The following is a 15,210-nucleotide window of genomic DNA, read 5'->3' on the forward strand; positions in this document are numbered from 1 at the left end:
TTTTTTTTTTAAGATGGAAGAAATCACAGTTTACTTGTGTGCTGGTTGAAATGCTAGTAGCTGGAGGCAAATGCTAATGAGACAGGAAAAGGGATATAATGCTAGGGAGATGAGCAAGAAAGGATGGGAACGTTCAGTGATGTTTTAGAGCTGGCTAATCACAGCTTTAATTAAACATTAAATTATATAAATTTAGAATTAATAATTGTATTTTAAAACTCATCCCTTCCTAATTATATTACTATATTTTCCCATTATCTACGTTCTTGTGGTTCTTTATGTCTATCATATGTGGATGGTGGAAATACTTTATAATGGAGTGCTTGTAACTGAAAGCTCAGTCCTTGTCCTTGATGTCAATCTAATAATGAAGACAAGATCTTGAGAAAAAGGAAAAAGAAAGTTTATTGCTTTGTTTTCAAAGGAGAAACACAGGGGACTCCTGTCCCAAAGTCTGTGATTCTGCCCATCCTCAGGAATAGGGGGATTTTATAGAGGTGATTCAGAGAAAATGAGATTAGGGAGGAGAGATCAGAAAGGAGAAGATCAGGGAAAAGAAGATCAGGGAGGAGAAGGTTAGGGAAAAGAAGATTAGGGAAAAGTGGAGGGAACAAAAGATTGGGAAAAAAGAAAAAAAATCTAAGTTTCAAAGCAACAAGGAATATAGTCAAAGCATCAAGTGAACCCTTGTTACATGCTCTGCACTTCTCTTTCCAACCCCATAGTGACACTGTGTTCGTAACTTCAAACATGATAGGAGTACTTATATCACAATAATTGGTAATCTTCAGAAATCAGCCCCCCCCCCCATTATTGGGATTGAACCTAGCATCTAGTACATGCTAGGCAAGTGAACTCCCACCAAACTACCTCCCTAAACCTATTTATTTGTTTAGACATAGGGTCCCAAGTTGTGCAGGGGCTGGCCTTGAACTTGAGATCCACCTGCTTCAGCATCCTGAGTGGCCAGGATTCCAGGCATGTGCCACCACTCCTGGAATGGCTTGTCTTGATTTTTAAAGGAGAGCTGTTGGTGAAGCATTTGTCAGACTCCCCCTGGGTAAGGTGGACAAGTTGAGAGACTGTCCCTACTCTAAGTGCCTATACTTCACCTACAGGAATTAGAGAGAAGGCAGAGAATTTCCAGAACAAGTTAGTGAGGGGGAGGTCTGAGGTGGGAGGAAGGTGGGGGAGTAAGCAGATTAGAGAAGTTTAGTATTTTAGTACAGCTTGGTTTAGCACCATTAAGAGGCCCCTTGAGGTTAGTTATTATGAATTTAACGAGGTCTGTGATCATGAATTTAAAGAGGTCTGTCCCATGGGGTGTGGGTGAGCTGCAGCTCTTTTGTTTTGCTTGGGTGAGCATTAGAAGGAAACTTACTCAAAGCTAGGGTTCCCTCAGACTAATATGAGTATCTATGGCAAGGTCAAATGTAGAAGTAAGTCTCCACCTCAGAGACCTTCCATGTTCAACCCAGCACAAATCATGTCCTCTGCCCTATGACTCACCATCCTCTTTATTTTTCTATCTCGACTGCGTGTTAAATCATCTTACATATTCCTTCTCCGCGGTAGCAGGGATTGTATTTAAGTCACTGCTGAATGTACAGTGTTGATCACAATGCCTGGTACATAGTAGGTGCTCAGAAATATGTTGAAGAACTTACTGAATAAATGGACCAACTTGCTCATTCTAATAAGAGATGTTCCTTGGAGTAAAGAATTCTCGAAATTCTTTTTATATCCCTTTATTCCTTGCTCCAGGGTATTTCACCTTTAGTGAGCAAAGGAACTTCCCGGCAGTGTTGCTTACACAAGCCAGGTTATTTCCTCAACACTCCTAGGAGATTTGGGCAATTTTACGGTACACGAAGCCAAACCTCGAGCCTTAGGCAACTGGCAGGTAGGTCGTTCGAGCAATGCAATTGTTGGTCTTGGCCCATCAGACTCAGCAACATCGAGGAAGGTTTTATGATCACCCTTAAAGTTTAAGGGAGGGTAGTTTATATATTTCTTCTTCTTATTTTTTAAGTGTTGTCAACAGCAGTTTAGGTTTGTCCTGAGACTCCAGGCGGTGATAATATAAAAGCACAATCTTAAAGTCCAAGGCTTCCAGGGTGTGGTGTGGTGTGGTGGCTCGCGTGGCCCGGGAGGGGGGAGGGGCCGGGTACTGCCCTGGGCCGTAGGGGCTGAGATCATGCAGCCCTGGGTGCCCGGGCGCGCTCCCGTGGCTTTCGGTTCCCGGGCGCGCCCCCCGTCGCCTGCCACCTACTTAGGACGCTGGCGGAAGGGGACATGGGCGTGACCTACTGTCTGTTTCTCTGAATGGACAATAAAGTTTGCAAAGTTTGAAAAGGCAGAGGAAAGTCCACGCCCCTGGTCGCTTGGGCGTGGGTGCCTGTGGCCCCGGCCGACCTCCGGCTGCTGTGCGCTGGCGGAGGTGTGGTCCGTGGCGGGGATGGGGATCACGGTGGACGTGCACCAGGTGTACAAGTACCCCTTCGAGCAGGTGGTCGCCAGCTTCCTCCGAAAGGTACCAGCCCCCTCTGTCCCGGCCCGGGCTCGCCTTCTCCCGCCCTGTCCCTGCAGCTGGCGCTCTGGTGCGCCGCTGCCTGCTGCGCTCGCTCAGGGGTCCTCTGCCCCCGCGGGAATCCGATCCGCGACCGAACCGCCTCTCCCTCCACCGCGAGTGTTGCTTCGGGGACGTGCGGGGAGAGGGAGGGGGGCGGGTTTCCTCGAAGACTCCCGGGCTAGGATGAGAGCAGGGACACCGTGCAGGGCATCACGTCCACACCCCGCCCAGCTGAAGGGAGCAGCCTTGGGCAGAGCTTCACTTCATCGACTGACTTGTGGATCTTTCTAGTTCATCACTAACCCCTTAAAGGCTAACCCCTTAAAGGAGGCTGTTGAAGCCAATGTCCTTATTTACTTAGTATTCATTCTACTACCTCAACACTTTCTCTTTTAACAGCTGTGGGACTTTGAGCTTATCCCTTACCCTCTCCCAGCCTTAGTTTTGTAATCAGTAAAATGGGGCAAATGTAAAACGGTTTTAACTCACAGAGTGGTTGTGAGAATCCAGACAAGATATTTAATGTGAAATGATTATCGCAGCGACTGATTATTAGTAAGGGCTCCAAAATATTACTTTTTTTTTTTTTTTTTGGAGGGGGTGGGTACCGGGGATTGAATTCAGGGACACTCGACCACTGAGCCACATCCCCAGCCCTATTTTGTATTTTATTTAGAGCCAGGGTCTCACCCAGTTGCTTAGTGCCTCGCTTCTGCTGAGGTTAGCTTTGAACTAGTGATCCTCCTGCCTCAGCCTCCTGAGCCGCTGGGATTACAGGCGTTGCGCCACTGCTCCTGGCCAAAATATTACTGTTGTTTATACTCTTGAAATTGAGAACCTTATCAAAATATATCAGGCCCTCTTGCATCCCAGCCTTGGAGTGGACTACAGTCTGGTTCTATCTTTAGTTAGTTTTCTGGTGACTTTGGCCAGGGGTCTTTCTCCCCAGGACTTAGTATCCGAAAGATGAGGGTGTTTGTACCAGATGATCTTTTAAGTTCCCTTTCAGCTTTCATAATCTTAAGCAAGATTTTAAAAAATTGCTGTTTGCCTTGGGCAGTAGCCCTGGATAGTGAAATCATATACAACCTAGAAGCAAAGCTCAGGGCAGTGCCGGGGGAGATAAAGGTCATTTCTTTAAGTGATAGGGGTTGGCCTCTATTACATGTAACATAGTTGGGGACCCAGGTTACTGAGGGTTAGAATGCTGGTTAGCATGGTGTTGCTTCTGAGGCCTTTTTTAGAGGGAATGTCAGCATGTTGGTATTGTTTATTGATTCCAGTATAGTGCCTAGCACCTATTAGGTATTCAGTAGAAATCTGATAAATGAATAAATGAATGAAAGAATAAATTATGTTCTTATGTAGACTTTGCCTTAGGCCAGGCATTTAGGCTTAAAAAAGGCAGTAGCCAAAAAGCTCTCTCCTGTTTGTTAGGATGAGCACTTTAGAATATGGATTCTCTAAGGCCACTTATGTTAGCTAGCTTTCCATCAAAATAATGAAATACCTGAAAGAAATAACTTGTAATGAGAAAAGGTTTGTTGTAGCTCATGGTTTAGGAGGTTCTAGTTCATGCTCAATGAATTGATACTATTGCTTGGGCTTGTGATAAGACAGCACATCCTGGCAGGAGTACCTGGTGGAGCAAAACTGTTCTGAGCCAGGGAGCAAAGAAGAGATTAAGGAAGGAGCTGATGTCCCATAACCCCCTTCAAGGGCATAGCCCCTATGACCTAAGGCACTTCCACAAGGCCCCACCTTCCAAAGCTCCACCATCTCCCAATAGCACTACCCTGGGAACCAAGCCTTTAACAAATGGGCCTTTGGGGAACATTTTGAGATCCAAACTGAAGCACCACCACTCCTTTGCAAAACTCTTCTGGGTTGTTGTCACAGAGAAGTTATCTCTGCCTCCTCAAGACTCAAGAGGTACTGACCATCTACAGGCTCAGATTCTGGTGGTGTCTTATTCTCCAATTAGACTAAGCTCTTTCTGGCCAGAACTCACTCCTGCAGAGGCACATATTGCAGCGCCACACTCTCATTCATAGATTACTCAGGAAAATGTTATTCTTTCATTCAACAGGTATTTTAGATACTGCTGTGTGCCTGCTCTGCCAGGTTCTAGAACACCATAGGAGGACAACAGGCAGGCTACCTTCTTATGAAGCTGATGATCTGTAGTGGATGAGACCACCATTATTAAACGATGAAGTGAACTATAACTCCAGTTGATGATGACACAAGGAAAACACATGGTGTTGTGACTGAGTATGGCAGGAGGCCGGCTAAAGTCCAAGAAGGTGGTCTTTAGGGAGGCTTTCGTTGGGAGGTGGCATTTGTGAGATGGCCTAAATAGGAGTTTTCTAGGCAAGTTGTGTTTGTGTGTGTGTGTGTGTGTGTGTGTATACACATGTGTGTACCCTTTCCATATATTGTCATCTTTACTCCTCCCACCAGCCTCAGGAAGTTGTTATAGCTGACTTCCATTTCACAGTATGGAGAAACTGAGGTTCAGAGAAGTTTAAGCAATTTTTCTCAAGTTCCTGCAGCCAGCAGGCAGCATGGCCAGGATTTCTAGCATATCTGCCTCCAAAGCCCATGCCCCTGACCGGCAGGCGCTGCTGCCTTGTGCATTCTGGACACTCAGAAGAGTACTCAAGTAATAAAATATTTCACAATCCCCTTTGTGGTGTTCTTCATCTGATCTTGGTCTCCTTTTGTGCAGTCTGCTCAACTGGGTGGACCTGTTGTCCCTGACATAAAGGTACAGCTTTGATGTGTGTTAGGGTGAGAACATGCAGTCTTCTAGTTATTCATTGCTCTGTAACAAATCACTCCAAAATTTAGTGACTTAAACCTATGACAGGCTTTTTTTCTTTTCTTTTTGATGCAAGGGATGGAACCCAGAGCCTTGCATGTGAGGTAAGCACTCTATCACTGAGCTATATCCCCAGCCTCTTTTATTTTGAGACAGGGTCTCGTTAAGTTATTGAGATTGGCCTGGAACTTGCGATCCTCCTGCCTCAACCTCCCGAGTTGCTGGGATTACAGGTGTGCACTACTATGCTTGGCTATGATAGGTTTTTAATCTTCTTGATTCTGTGGGTTTTTTATGTGTCACATAGTATAGCTGATGTCACTACATTCAGTTAGAATCCCGCTATGCTGCTTATAAGATGCTCAGCAAAGTGGCTGTATGGTAAATAAGAACCATGGAGGACATTTGGCAAGGTACAGTCATTCAGAGGTTGCCTGGGAGGAGCTATGTGACTTTCTGTGGTGTCAATAAATCAATTTGTGTTGAGAATGTTCACCTTTTTTTTTTTTTTTTTAAAGAGAGAGTGAGAGAGGAGAGAGAAAGAGAGAATTTTTTAATATTTATTTTTTAGTTATCGGCGGACACAACATCTTTGTTTGTACGTGTTCACCTTATATTATTTGAAGCCATGAACTGGATGTCAGTAGACATTGTTCGTTCATTGGAGGGATGGATAGCTATGGGAAACAGTTTTCACAGTGCTTTCAAAGATAAGTGGCACTATACTACAAATTAAGAAAGGCATCTTTAGGGGTCTTCTCCATGAACTTCTAGAATATGGGGCCAATGGAAAGTAAATAGAGCTGTTAATGCAAATTAGAAAAGCATCCTCCTTCCCTAGGTGCTCAGTGGCCTGTGCTCAGTGGCCTGCTTGACTAGAGACCTTGTTCATTAAACAACATACACACCTTGTATAAAACAGCCCTGCTTTCTCATCTGTAAAATGGTAATGCCTTCTACCCCACCTACCTCCCAGGATGGTTTTGAGGATGAAAAGTGTAACAGCTTGACACATATATGCTTTTTTTTTTTTTTTTAACACATGAAAGTTTATTTGTCAGAGCTGACAAATAAAGGCCATCTCTGGGAGAGAGAGGCCTACACATATGCTTTTTATAAGCCCAAAATAGTAAGAATTGTCTTTCTTGAAAAATATGCTTTTTTTTTTTTTTTTTTTTTAGCACGTGTGTATGTGTGTGTGTGTGTGTGTGTGTGTGTGTGTGTGTGTATTTTTCTCCCATAGGAAACTACTTGATGGAAGTGACAATCATATGAGGATCTCTGGGAAGCATTTAGTCTGATTTTGTACAATGGTATGTTTGAAGCCACTTTAGAACTGAGGAAGTTCTAGTTTAAATAGAATCTACTGATCTATGACTTTTGGTATGTTAGGACTTGCCTTCCAAGTTATAATACAGTACTATTTTAAGACCTGAAGAATGTTTGCTCTTCTCACACCTGCCTGTTGAATACCACAAGCAGAATTTTAGCTGCAAGATCTCAAAGATAAGCGATATTTTGAAAACAAACAATGCAATACTCTTTGTTCATGGAACATAGTGTTTCTCAATGAACTCTTCGTGGAGGAATGCTAGGAAACCCACAATGGTTTATTCATCTGATGCTAAACTGTACTTTCCATGAACTGGGATGTCAGTGCTCTTGACAGTGTGTTTTGGTTTCTTTCTTTGAATGACTCTTAGCTTTCTAGCTCTCATCCCTCACAGCTGTTTCCTTCCTTTTACTTAAAATCATCTACAAAAAGAACACGTTGTATAGATGGATGTAGCAGTGTGCAAGATCTGACTGCTCTGGAAGCCCGGATAGGCCTTTTGAATGGGCTTGCCTTTTTTGAGCTGGAAGAAAGGGAACTCCTTATATTTCATTTACCTGGAATTTGAAGTCATTAAAAAGGACCTAGAGAGACGTTGTATTGACTGGATTTTCTTGTTTCTTGTTTATACCTACAGGAGGCCAGACAGGTCAACGATTTTCTTATTAGAGAGCCTTTCAGGTGGACTGTGTGCTATAGGCAAAAGACTCATTTTAAGAGTGTAAGCTATCTTGAGCAGGGATTTTCGTCATTTGCTTTGCATGTATACCAGGTACCCAAAGAAGGCTCAGAAACATGTCTTTACCTTGAATACTGTAGCAAAACAGACAGATGAAAATAATCTCTCTGCTTCAATACATGACCTTGGGGGTTATTAATTCTAGTTGGGACCCTATGTGCTGAATGAAATGGCATGAGAGTTTACCCCCTAAGCTCATAAAAGGGATTTATGATTGGCTATTTCCATTTAGAGTAGGAAGATGATTGGGTAATTAATAATGTTTCCATTTCTGATCTTATCTTTTCTCTCTTGCAAATCTGACACTTACATGTGTGGAAAATTTCTCCCTCAAGAGCTCCAGAAATATTTAGGGTGAGCCTACATTTCCAAAATAAATGACCTGATAAACCATAGGCTTAGCATAACATAATGGCTATTCATCTTTTTTTTTTTTCACATCTGTTCTGGCCTTTCTTTACTTCTACTTCCTATTCTCAGTTCTCCTAGAAAAGAAAGCCTGACTTGAAAGAGAAGGGCACAGATGGGAGGGGCAAGGGGTCTGACAGGTTGGAAAGCTGCCATGTGAGTATGGACAGGTCCATTCATTTTTCTCTGCCTCAGTTTCCTCACCTGCAAAACAAGAGTAATAGGCTGGGTGCAATTGCGTGCCCTTTTCATCCCAGCAACTGGGGAGGCTGAGGCAGGAGGATCACAAGTTCGAGGCCAACCTGGCAATTTAGTGCGACCCCTATCTCAAAATAAAAAGGGCTGGCGATATAGCTCAGTGATAAAGCACCCTTGGGCTCAATCCACAGTACTGTGAACAAGAATAAAACAAAATAGGAGTAATAGTAACTATCTTCTGGAGTTGGAGAAATTAAATTAGACAATGCATATACTTACATACAATATGCCTAACTTAATGTTGGCACACAGTAGGTACTTTTGTGTGTGTGGTGGAGATAAACCCAGGACCTCGTGCAATACTAGCCCCACAGTAGTGCTTTTAATGTTCTTTATAAATGATGGGGATAATAATAATTTATTGAGCCCCTTCCATGAAGCTGAAAATGAAAAAACTGTTTTTGAAGTAGTCTGTACAAATCTTTACTAACTTGGAGTGACAAAGGGGAATAAGCATGAATAAAAATGCACATTTGAATGGCAAATTATTTTAAAAATGCCATTTAAGTAATTTTTAAGTGTGCTTTGAAACTTATCTAGTAGAAACTGTGGCTTAGTGTATGAAAGGAGATTTTTAATTATCAAAGTATTAATAGTTATACATTCATTAGGTTTATTATATGGCATTCTAAGTCTGCACTGTTTGACCCTGGGAGATGTGAAGATGAATAAAACATGTTCTTTTCCTCAAGGAGCTCATTGTCAGGGGAGAGGAATACACTCAGTTTTGTGATAAATGCTTTCCCAGGGACCATATTGCAGATCTGTAGTGTAGAGGCAAGATTCATATTTGAATTTAAGTCTATAAGAGTTTTTAAAGTATCTAGAAACAGTCTGTTACCTTCTTTCGGAGTAAATGTTCCCTCTAGTCCTTTCTTCACCAATACAGTGCTTTCCCCAATGTGAGTGAAGGGAAGAACCAGGGAGCTGTTGTATTTTCTACAAATTCTGAATTGGTAAAGTATGTATTAGAGAAGTTGAAAGCATTATGTTTGAATAATTTTTCAGTCATTTAAATGTTTTTGGATTGTGGATAGTTGCTAGAAATAAACCTAATGCTGCCCTGCAGTAGATCTCGAGGCAAAAAATCAATGTCTTGATTCATTCCTTAGTTCCACGTCAGCCGTGTTTGTTGAGTATGAGCCTGGTTCTGGTGTCAGACTTTATAGGAGCTTCTTTCCTTTAATTCCTGTAATAACTCTTTGAGATAGGTGTTTATTTTTGTTTTATAATGAAGAAACTAAGGCAGATCAAAGACGGTTTGCCCAAGACTCTCACGAATGCACTTCTAACTCTCTCTCTTGGATACTAGATACTAAAACTCATTCTGTTTTTCAACATTGTGTGTCTAAATAATTTTAGTTTTGGGCTGGGGATATGGCTCAAGTGGTAGCACGCTTGCCTGGCATGCATGGGGCACTGGGTTTGATCCTCAGCACCACATAAAAATAAAATAAAGATATTGTGTCCACCTAAAGCTAAAAAATAAATATTTTAAAAAATTAGTTTTATTTTTAAACCTCTTAAGTAGAAATAATTTGACAATCATTGCAAAACCAAATTATCTCCTTTCCCAGCTTCCCCAAACCACAGCAAAATTTTTATTTTTTATTTATTGTTTTGGTGCTAGGGATTGAACCCAGGGTCTTGTGCATGCTAAGCATATGTTCTACCACCAAGCTATACTCCCAGCTCCTAATTTTAAAACTAGGATGTTATCATTGCTTAAATTCTAGTAACTAATTTAGAGACCTATTCAGATTTTGCCAGTTGTCCACTAATATCCTTTTTCTAGTCTAGGATCTAGTCCAGGATCCTGCATTGCATTTAATTGAAATGTCTTAGTGTCCTTGGTGGTGGGCAGTTCCTTAGTTTTTCTTTGTCTTTCTGGATCATGGTGCTTTTGAAGAATGCCAGTCAATTATTGTGTCTTTGTAATTTTTATTTTTACTTTTTTGGCTTTGCTGGGAATGGAACCCAGGGTCTTGCACATGCTACACAGGTATTCTACCACTGAACCACATACCTAGCCTTTTGATTGTAAGTTTAAAAACTTTGGGTTAGCTGGGCATGGTGTCCTCTAACTGTAATCCCAGCTTCTGATGGGCAGAGGCACGAAGATCGTGTTTAAGCCCGGTTCTGAGCAACTTAGTAAGACCCTGTCACAAAATAAAAAATTTATAAGATCTGGGGATATAATATAATGCAATGGTAAAGCCCCCTTTGGTTTATGCATTCGTTTAAAGTTGAGATAAGATAATTTTCCTCTATATTTCAATTATAAACTATCCTTTCAAAAAACTTCACTATGCCATTTGCTGATTATTGGGACATTTTTGAAAGAGAGGCTGCTGCAACTTTGGGTGGCCTTCGTTGAGAACTGGAGTTTGTTCGGGGCAGGACCTCCGAAGAGCGCCTGGGGTTTACCGCCCTCACTTCACCAGAGGTGGCGTCATGGTCTACATGTCTGGGCTCCTTGTCCTTTGTTCTTTCTGCTTCATCATTATGTTGGCATGAAAGACCAATGAACAGCTACTCAAAAAATCTATTGACTTAAATGTTTAGTCCTTGATCATTCAAGTTTTGATTAATCAATGACTCATTTGATCTTCATGTAAAGTCAGGTTTGCTTTTCTTCCAAGATAGAGTATTTCATGGAGCTCACAAAAAAGGGATTTGGCACAGCTCATGGTGGTTTCTTTCTGTGGCTAAACACCAAATCTCTTTTCAGCAGTTTTATTCCTCTGCATATACATGTTTGGAAACAGCCTGGGTAGCAGATTCCCTTAAACCTTATAAAGGAAATATGTATTTGCTAATATGCAGACTTATTTTAGGTCCTCACGGCCTCCTTTGCAGGACTAATCAGAGATCTGTTAGCTCACCTGCTACCGTATTCTCCCATTTGAAATTTAGTACATATGACTCCTTTTGAGGTCATTGACACTTTTGGTGCGTGTGTGTGTGTGGAGGGGCAATATTACAAAAGGAAGGCACTGACTTCTGAGCTTTTTAGAAAGTTGATACTTTAATAACTTCTAATTTTTGAAAGTAGGATTTCTGAATTATGAATTTTACCCTCAGAAAATAAGAAAATTAAATGCTGTTTCTTCATAAAGCTTCATCCACAGTTGTATTGAATATTATTTCTATAATTAGACAAACTCATTTTTTTTGTCCTTATTTTTCCCAATTGTGTTGGTTTTAATGTATACTCCTCCCACTGCATCATTTAGTGTTTGGCCTCTGACCTTTTAATAGGTAATAAATAAGTAAAAGCGGGAGTATATGGCAACCAAGGAAAATCTACATTTTGCTTTTGCTAGACTGTTACATATACTATGTATGGTGATTTTTGATTGGGAAAGGGAAAGGAGTTATCTTATTTGTTTTGGAAAGAAAGTAAAAATTATAAGTAAAATAAAAATAAAGTCAATTGCACCTTGAAAAATCCCTCAAATCACCCATAAAACATCTTATACCTAGTGATTGTGTGTAGCTTTATGGGAAATTCTTATGCACACTGCAGATTGTGATGTGCCGAACCAGGTTCAAGGAAGACAAGGGCTTTTGGCAGAAATCTAGGTCATCAGACAGACCACTTTGCTTTTAGGAGAGACTCCAGTGTGGAATGGGAAAGGGAGAGTCCCAGTGAGACCCTGCTTGTCTGGGGGCTTCACACCATTAGGTTTGTAACAAAAAGATTCCGTGTCTTAATACTTTTTTTTTTGGTGTGGGGGGGCAGGGGACTAAATGAGATCATGGCAGCCTCTATCTAATGCAGAGCATCCTGCATGGACAAAGTTAGATGCTCAGTGAATCTTCGATTGAATAGATCCTGATCTGGCTCAATGAATTACATATCACACTGTGCTTGAAAAGGTTTTCAGAGAAACCTGGCCACCTGTTTACTGCCTTTCCAAGTTGGTGTTCCTGCTGGTGATCTCTTGGAGCACCTTCCCTTTCTCAAACCCGTATTATTGGCCTTTAGATAAATTTTCATGAATTGAAACATGAATATTCAAGTTACCACAAGATGGCGTTAGATCCTTTCTAGTAATGCCAGGTAGGAGGAGCCTCAGTTCAATATTTCTTTAATTAAAAAAAAAAAAGTTAAAATATGTGCTATTCATGTCATGGTGTAATGGTATTTAGCTATTGCACATAAACCCCCTCATTTCTTTTACCAATCTTGTATAGAAATTTGAGGCTCATGCCTGTAAAATGCCAAAAGTAGTTGTGTAGGAAAATGACTTAGATCTTGCAAATGATTATTTCCTACAGAGAACAGTTCATGGTGGCTATGTTCAGCTAATAAGATTTCCATTTTACTTTTGTTATTTACAAACATTGTCTAATGAATGATCCTGAAGTATTTTACAATGCACTGTTCCATGGGTTTTCATTTGCTTATTATCCTTCAATCTGCTTTATTTTCTTCTGAGCAGAACTGACCTATTTATTATTTGTTTACCCAATTAACCTATAAATCCTGTAAGAGGCTACAATTTTGTAGCCATATGCTATATCCTGAGTGCCTGGAACAGTGTCTGGCATGGTATATTCTCAAAAAAACTCGAATGAAGAAAAACTAGAGAGTTTTCACTATTGTTGAAATCAACACCTGTGTATTAGTAAGCAGATTTTAAGATTATGTAAAATCATGAAGTATTTGAGTTTACAGTCTTTAGGAATTTTATTGACAACTCAGTGAAGTATCAGAACTTGAAAACTTTTATCACTATACTTCCATGGTGACTACATTTCTAATTTCTTCTGTGATTTAATTCAGTGTAGACAACATGTAGCATATTTATAATATGATATTCAATGAGGATTTATTTGTGGGTATACAGTGAGCAAACCAGAATGTAGTACAGGAAACAATCTTAGTTACTTTAGTGTGCAAGTTACAATTCTCACACACGCACACAAGCTTCCCAGGCCTTGGGAGTCTCGGATTCTCCCCTGCTTCAAGGTTCTCGTTTAAATGAAGGTCTCTTGTGCTGAGAAGTAGAATATCTAAACCAACTCTTTTGGACATGTGTCTGTAAAGGGCTAAACTTCAGAAAACCGGTTGTTTTAATTTTGAGCACTTCCTTTCCAGGGATAAAAATGAATGTTTTTAAAGCAATTTATAAAAACCATGTTTTTTGGTCTGGGAATATAGCTCATTGGTAAAGCATATGGAAGGCCTTGGGTTCGACTCCCAGTACTGCAGAACAATCGAACGAATTAACAAACCATGTTTTTCATCAGTTAACCAAGATTGCCATTGCCAGAATGGAGATGGGAGTGACATTGCCAATGTGGAAGGTCTGGTGGTGTTGAGACAGCTGAAGAGTGAGAAGCTACCTGCTTCCCAGACTAGTTCCCGAGGTCACTCACTCACTCAGCAAATAGTTATTGGGAGCTTCCCATGTGTGCTGGTCAGTGGAGAAACGGGAGTAACTGAAACAGATGACATCCCTGCCTCATAGAACCAATGTTCTAATCTAGGGTCTTTCTGCGGCCACAGATATCTTTAAGCATGTGTGAAAGTGACAAATCCTTCTTCCTGAAAATCAGCTGGTCAGACAGACTCTTCTAAACAGAGAGACAGGTGTGCAGGTGCAGGTGCATACACACACACACACACACACACACACAGGTGCCTTCAGCTGCTGCTGGGAAAGACCCACATGCTTAAAGCTTGACTTAAAGCTCAAGTTCTTCAAGTGAATGGCCCCTCTGCTCTCACCCCTTAGCTTTACCTCTTGCTCAGCATTTTTTGTTGCCCTGAATAAGACTTTCTGCTAATTTCCTTTTCAAATTTGATCACATGAGAGGCAGGAAACCTGGGGAGGCCTGGGCCCAGGGGCTCAGGGCCACCTGATTTATGACTTTGAGGGAGTCACTTCTGATCCCTCCATTTCTCTCTCCACATCTGAGTAATGGAAAAGGTTGGGTTAAAGTAACTGGCGAGGTAATTTCATGGTAGGGAGGAGGACTGGCTTTGGAGACAGGCAGAGAGTATCTGGGGTAAATTACATTATCTCAATATATTACTCATGAATTCTTTTGAGCAAATAATTTAATTTACAAACCAATCCTTATTTCTCACATATGAAATGGAAAAAATAACACTCACTTCATGGAATGTTTTGGAGAATTAAATGAGATAAGGTATGTAAATTGCCAAGGACAAAAATGGTAGCTATTATCAACCTTATTACATCCAAATTGTCTTTCAAGAGAATTCAATCAGCAAATTAAATATTTATAAAGCACCTACTATTTCCCTGGCATGGTATATGTCTATGATCATTATCCTGAGATGCTAATCCAGCTACCAGGCAATGGTTATAGGACAGTAGTGAAGGAATTCTCTCCGTATTAAACAGGCCTGGTTTAATCTGCTCACTCCAGCAGGGGCCAGCTGGGTGACTGTAACCAATCCAATCTTCATTCAGTATCCATTTCTGAAAAATGGGGATAACAACTTATAACCCATTCCTAAGAGAACAGCTTTGGATTTACATGGGATCATGCCATTAAAGCATTTAGACAGTGCCTGGCACGAAGAACTCTCTTGATTTACGTTAGTCTGGCTCAGCATTGATAGTATTATTATTTGTTAATTAGTCTAACCTCACCCCCCCACACATACCCAGGGCTATGTTAGAACTAAATCTTCCCTGGATTTCATACAAGTCCAGGCTTCTCACTTATCCAGGCCCAATAATGAAATTAAGATCCTTGATTTAAAACTGGCCTTTACTGAGAGGTTGCTTGGCAAATATTTATGGATCCTGCAGATAGCTGTGGTTTCTACGACCTAATTCACTTTGGTTAAAGATGAATTATAATTCTTCTTTATGTTTTTTTCATTTAGTATCCAAACCCCATGGATAAAAATGTCATCTCTGTAAAAATCGTGGAGGAAAAAATAGGTAAGTCCTCTGAGTGTACCCACTCATCAGTGATGATTGTCAGGTGACGCCAACTTTTGTAAAGATGTATGTGTGCATATGTGTGCATCCTGTTTTGTCTTAAGCAATTCTCTTGTCACTTTCAATGGTAAGACTGAGCTGCAA

At 41.0% G+C, this 15,210-nt stretch overlaps 1 protein-coding gene across 1 annotated transcript in view; it reads left to right on the forward strand.

Annotated features, from left to right (window-relative positions):
* Nucleotides 1-2,458: 2,458 nt before the first annotated feature.
* Nucleotides 2,459-15,210, forward strand: part of Prelid2 (PRELI domain containing 2) — a 77,864-nt gene continuing 65,112 nt past the window's right edge. Inside the window, exons 1-2 of the mRNA XM_077109386.1 lie at nt 2,459-2,533; nt 15,009-15,066. Coding sequence (XP_076965501.1) covers nt 2,459-2,533; nt 15,009-15,066 — 133 coding nt within the window. The remainder of the gene's footprint in view (nt 2,534-15,008; nt 15,067-15,210) is intronic.

The sequence above is a fragment of the Callospermophilus lateralis genome, chromosome 5 (assembly GCF_048772815.1).
Source record: "Callospermophilus lateralis isolate mCalLat2 chromosome 5, mCalLat2.hap1, whole genome shotgun sequence".
Classification (NCBI taxonomy): Eukaryota; Metazoa; Chordata; class Mammalia; order Rodentia; family Sciuridae; genus Callospermophilus; species Callospermophilus lateralis.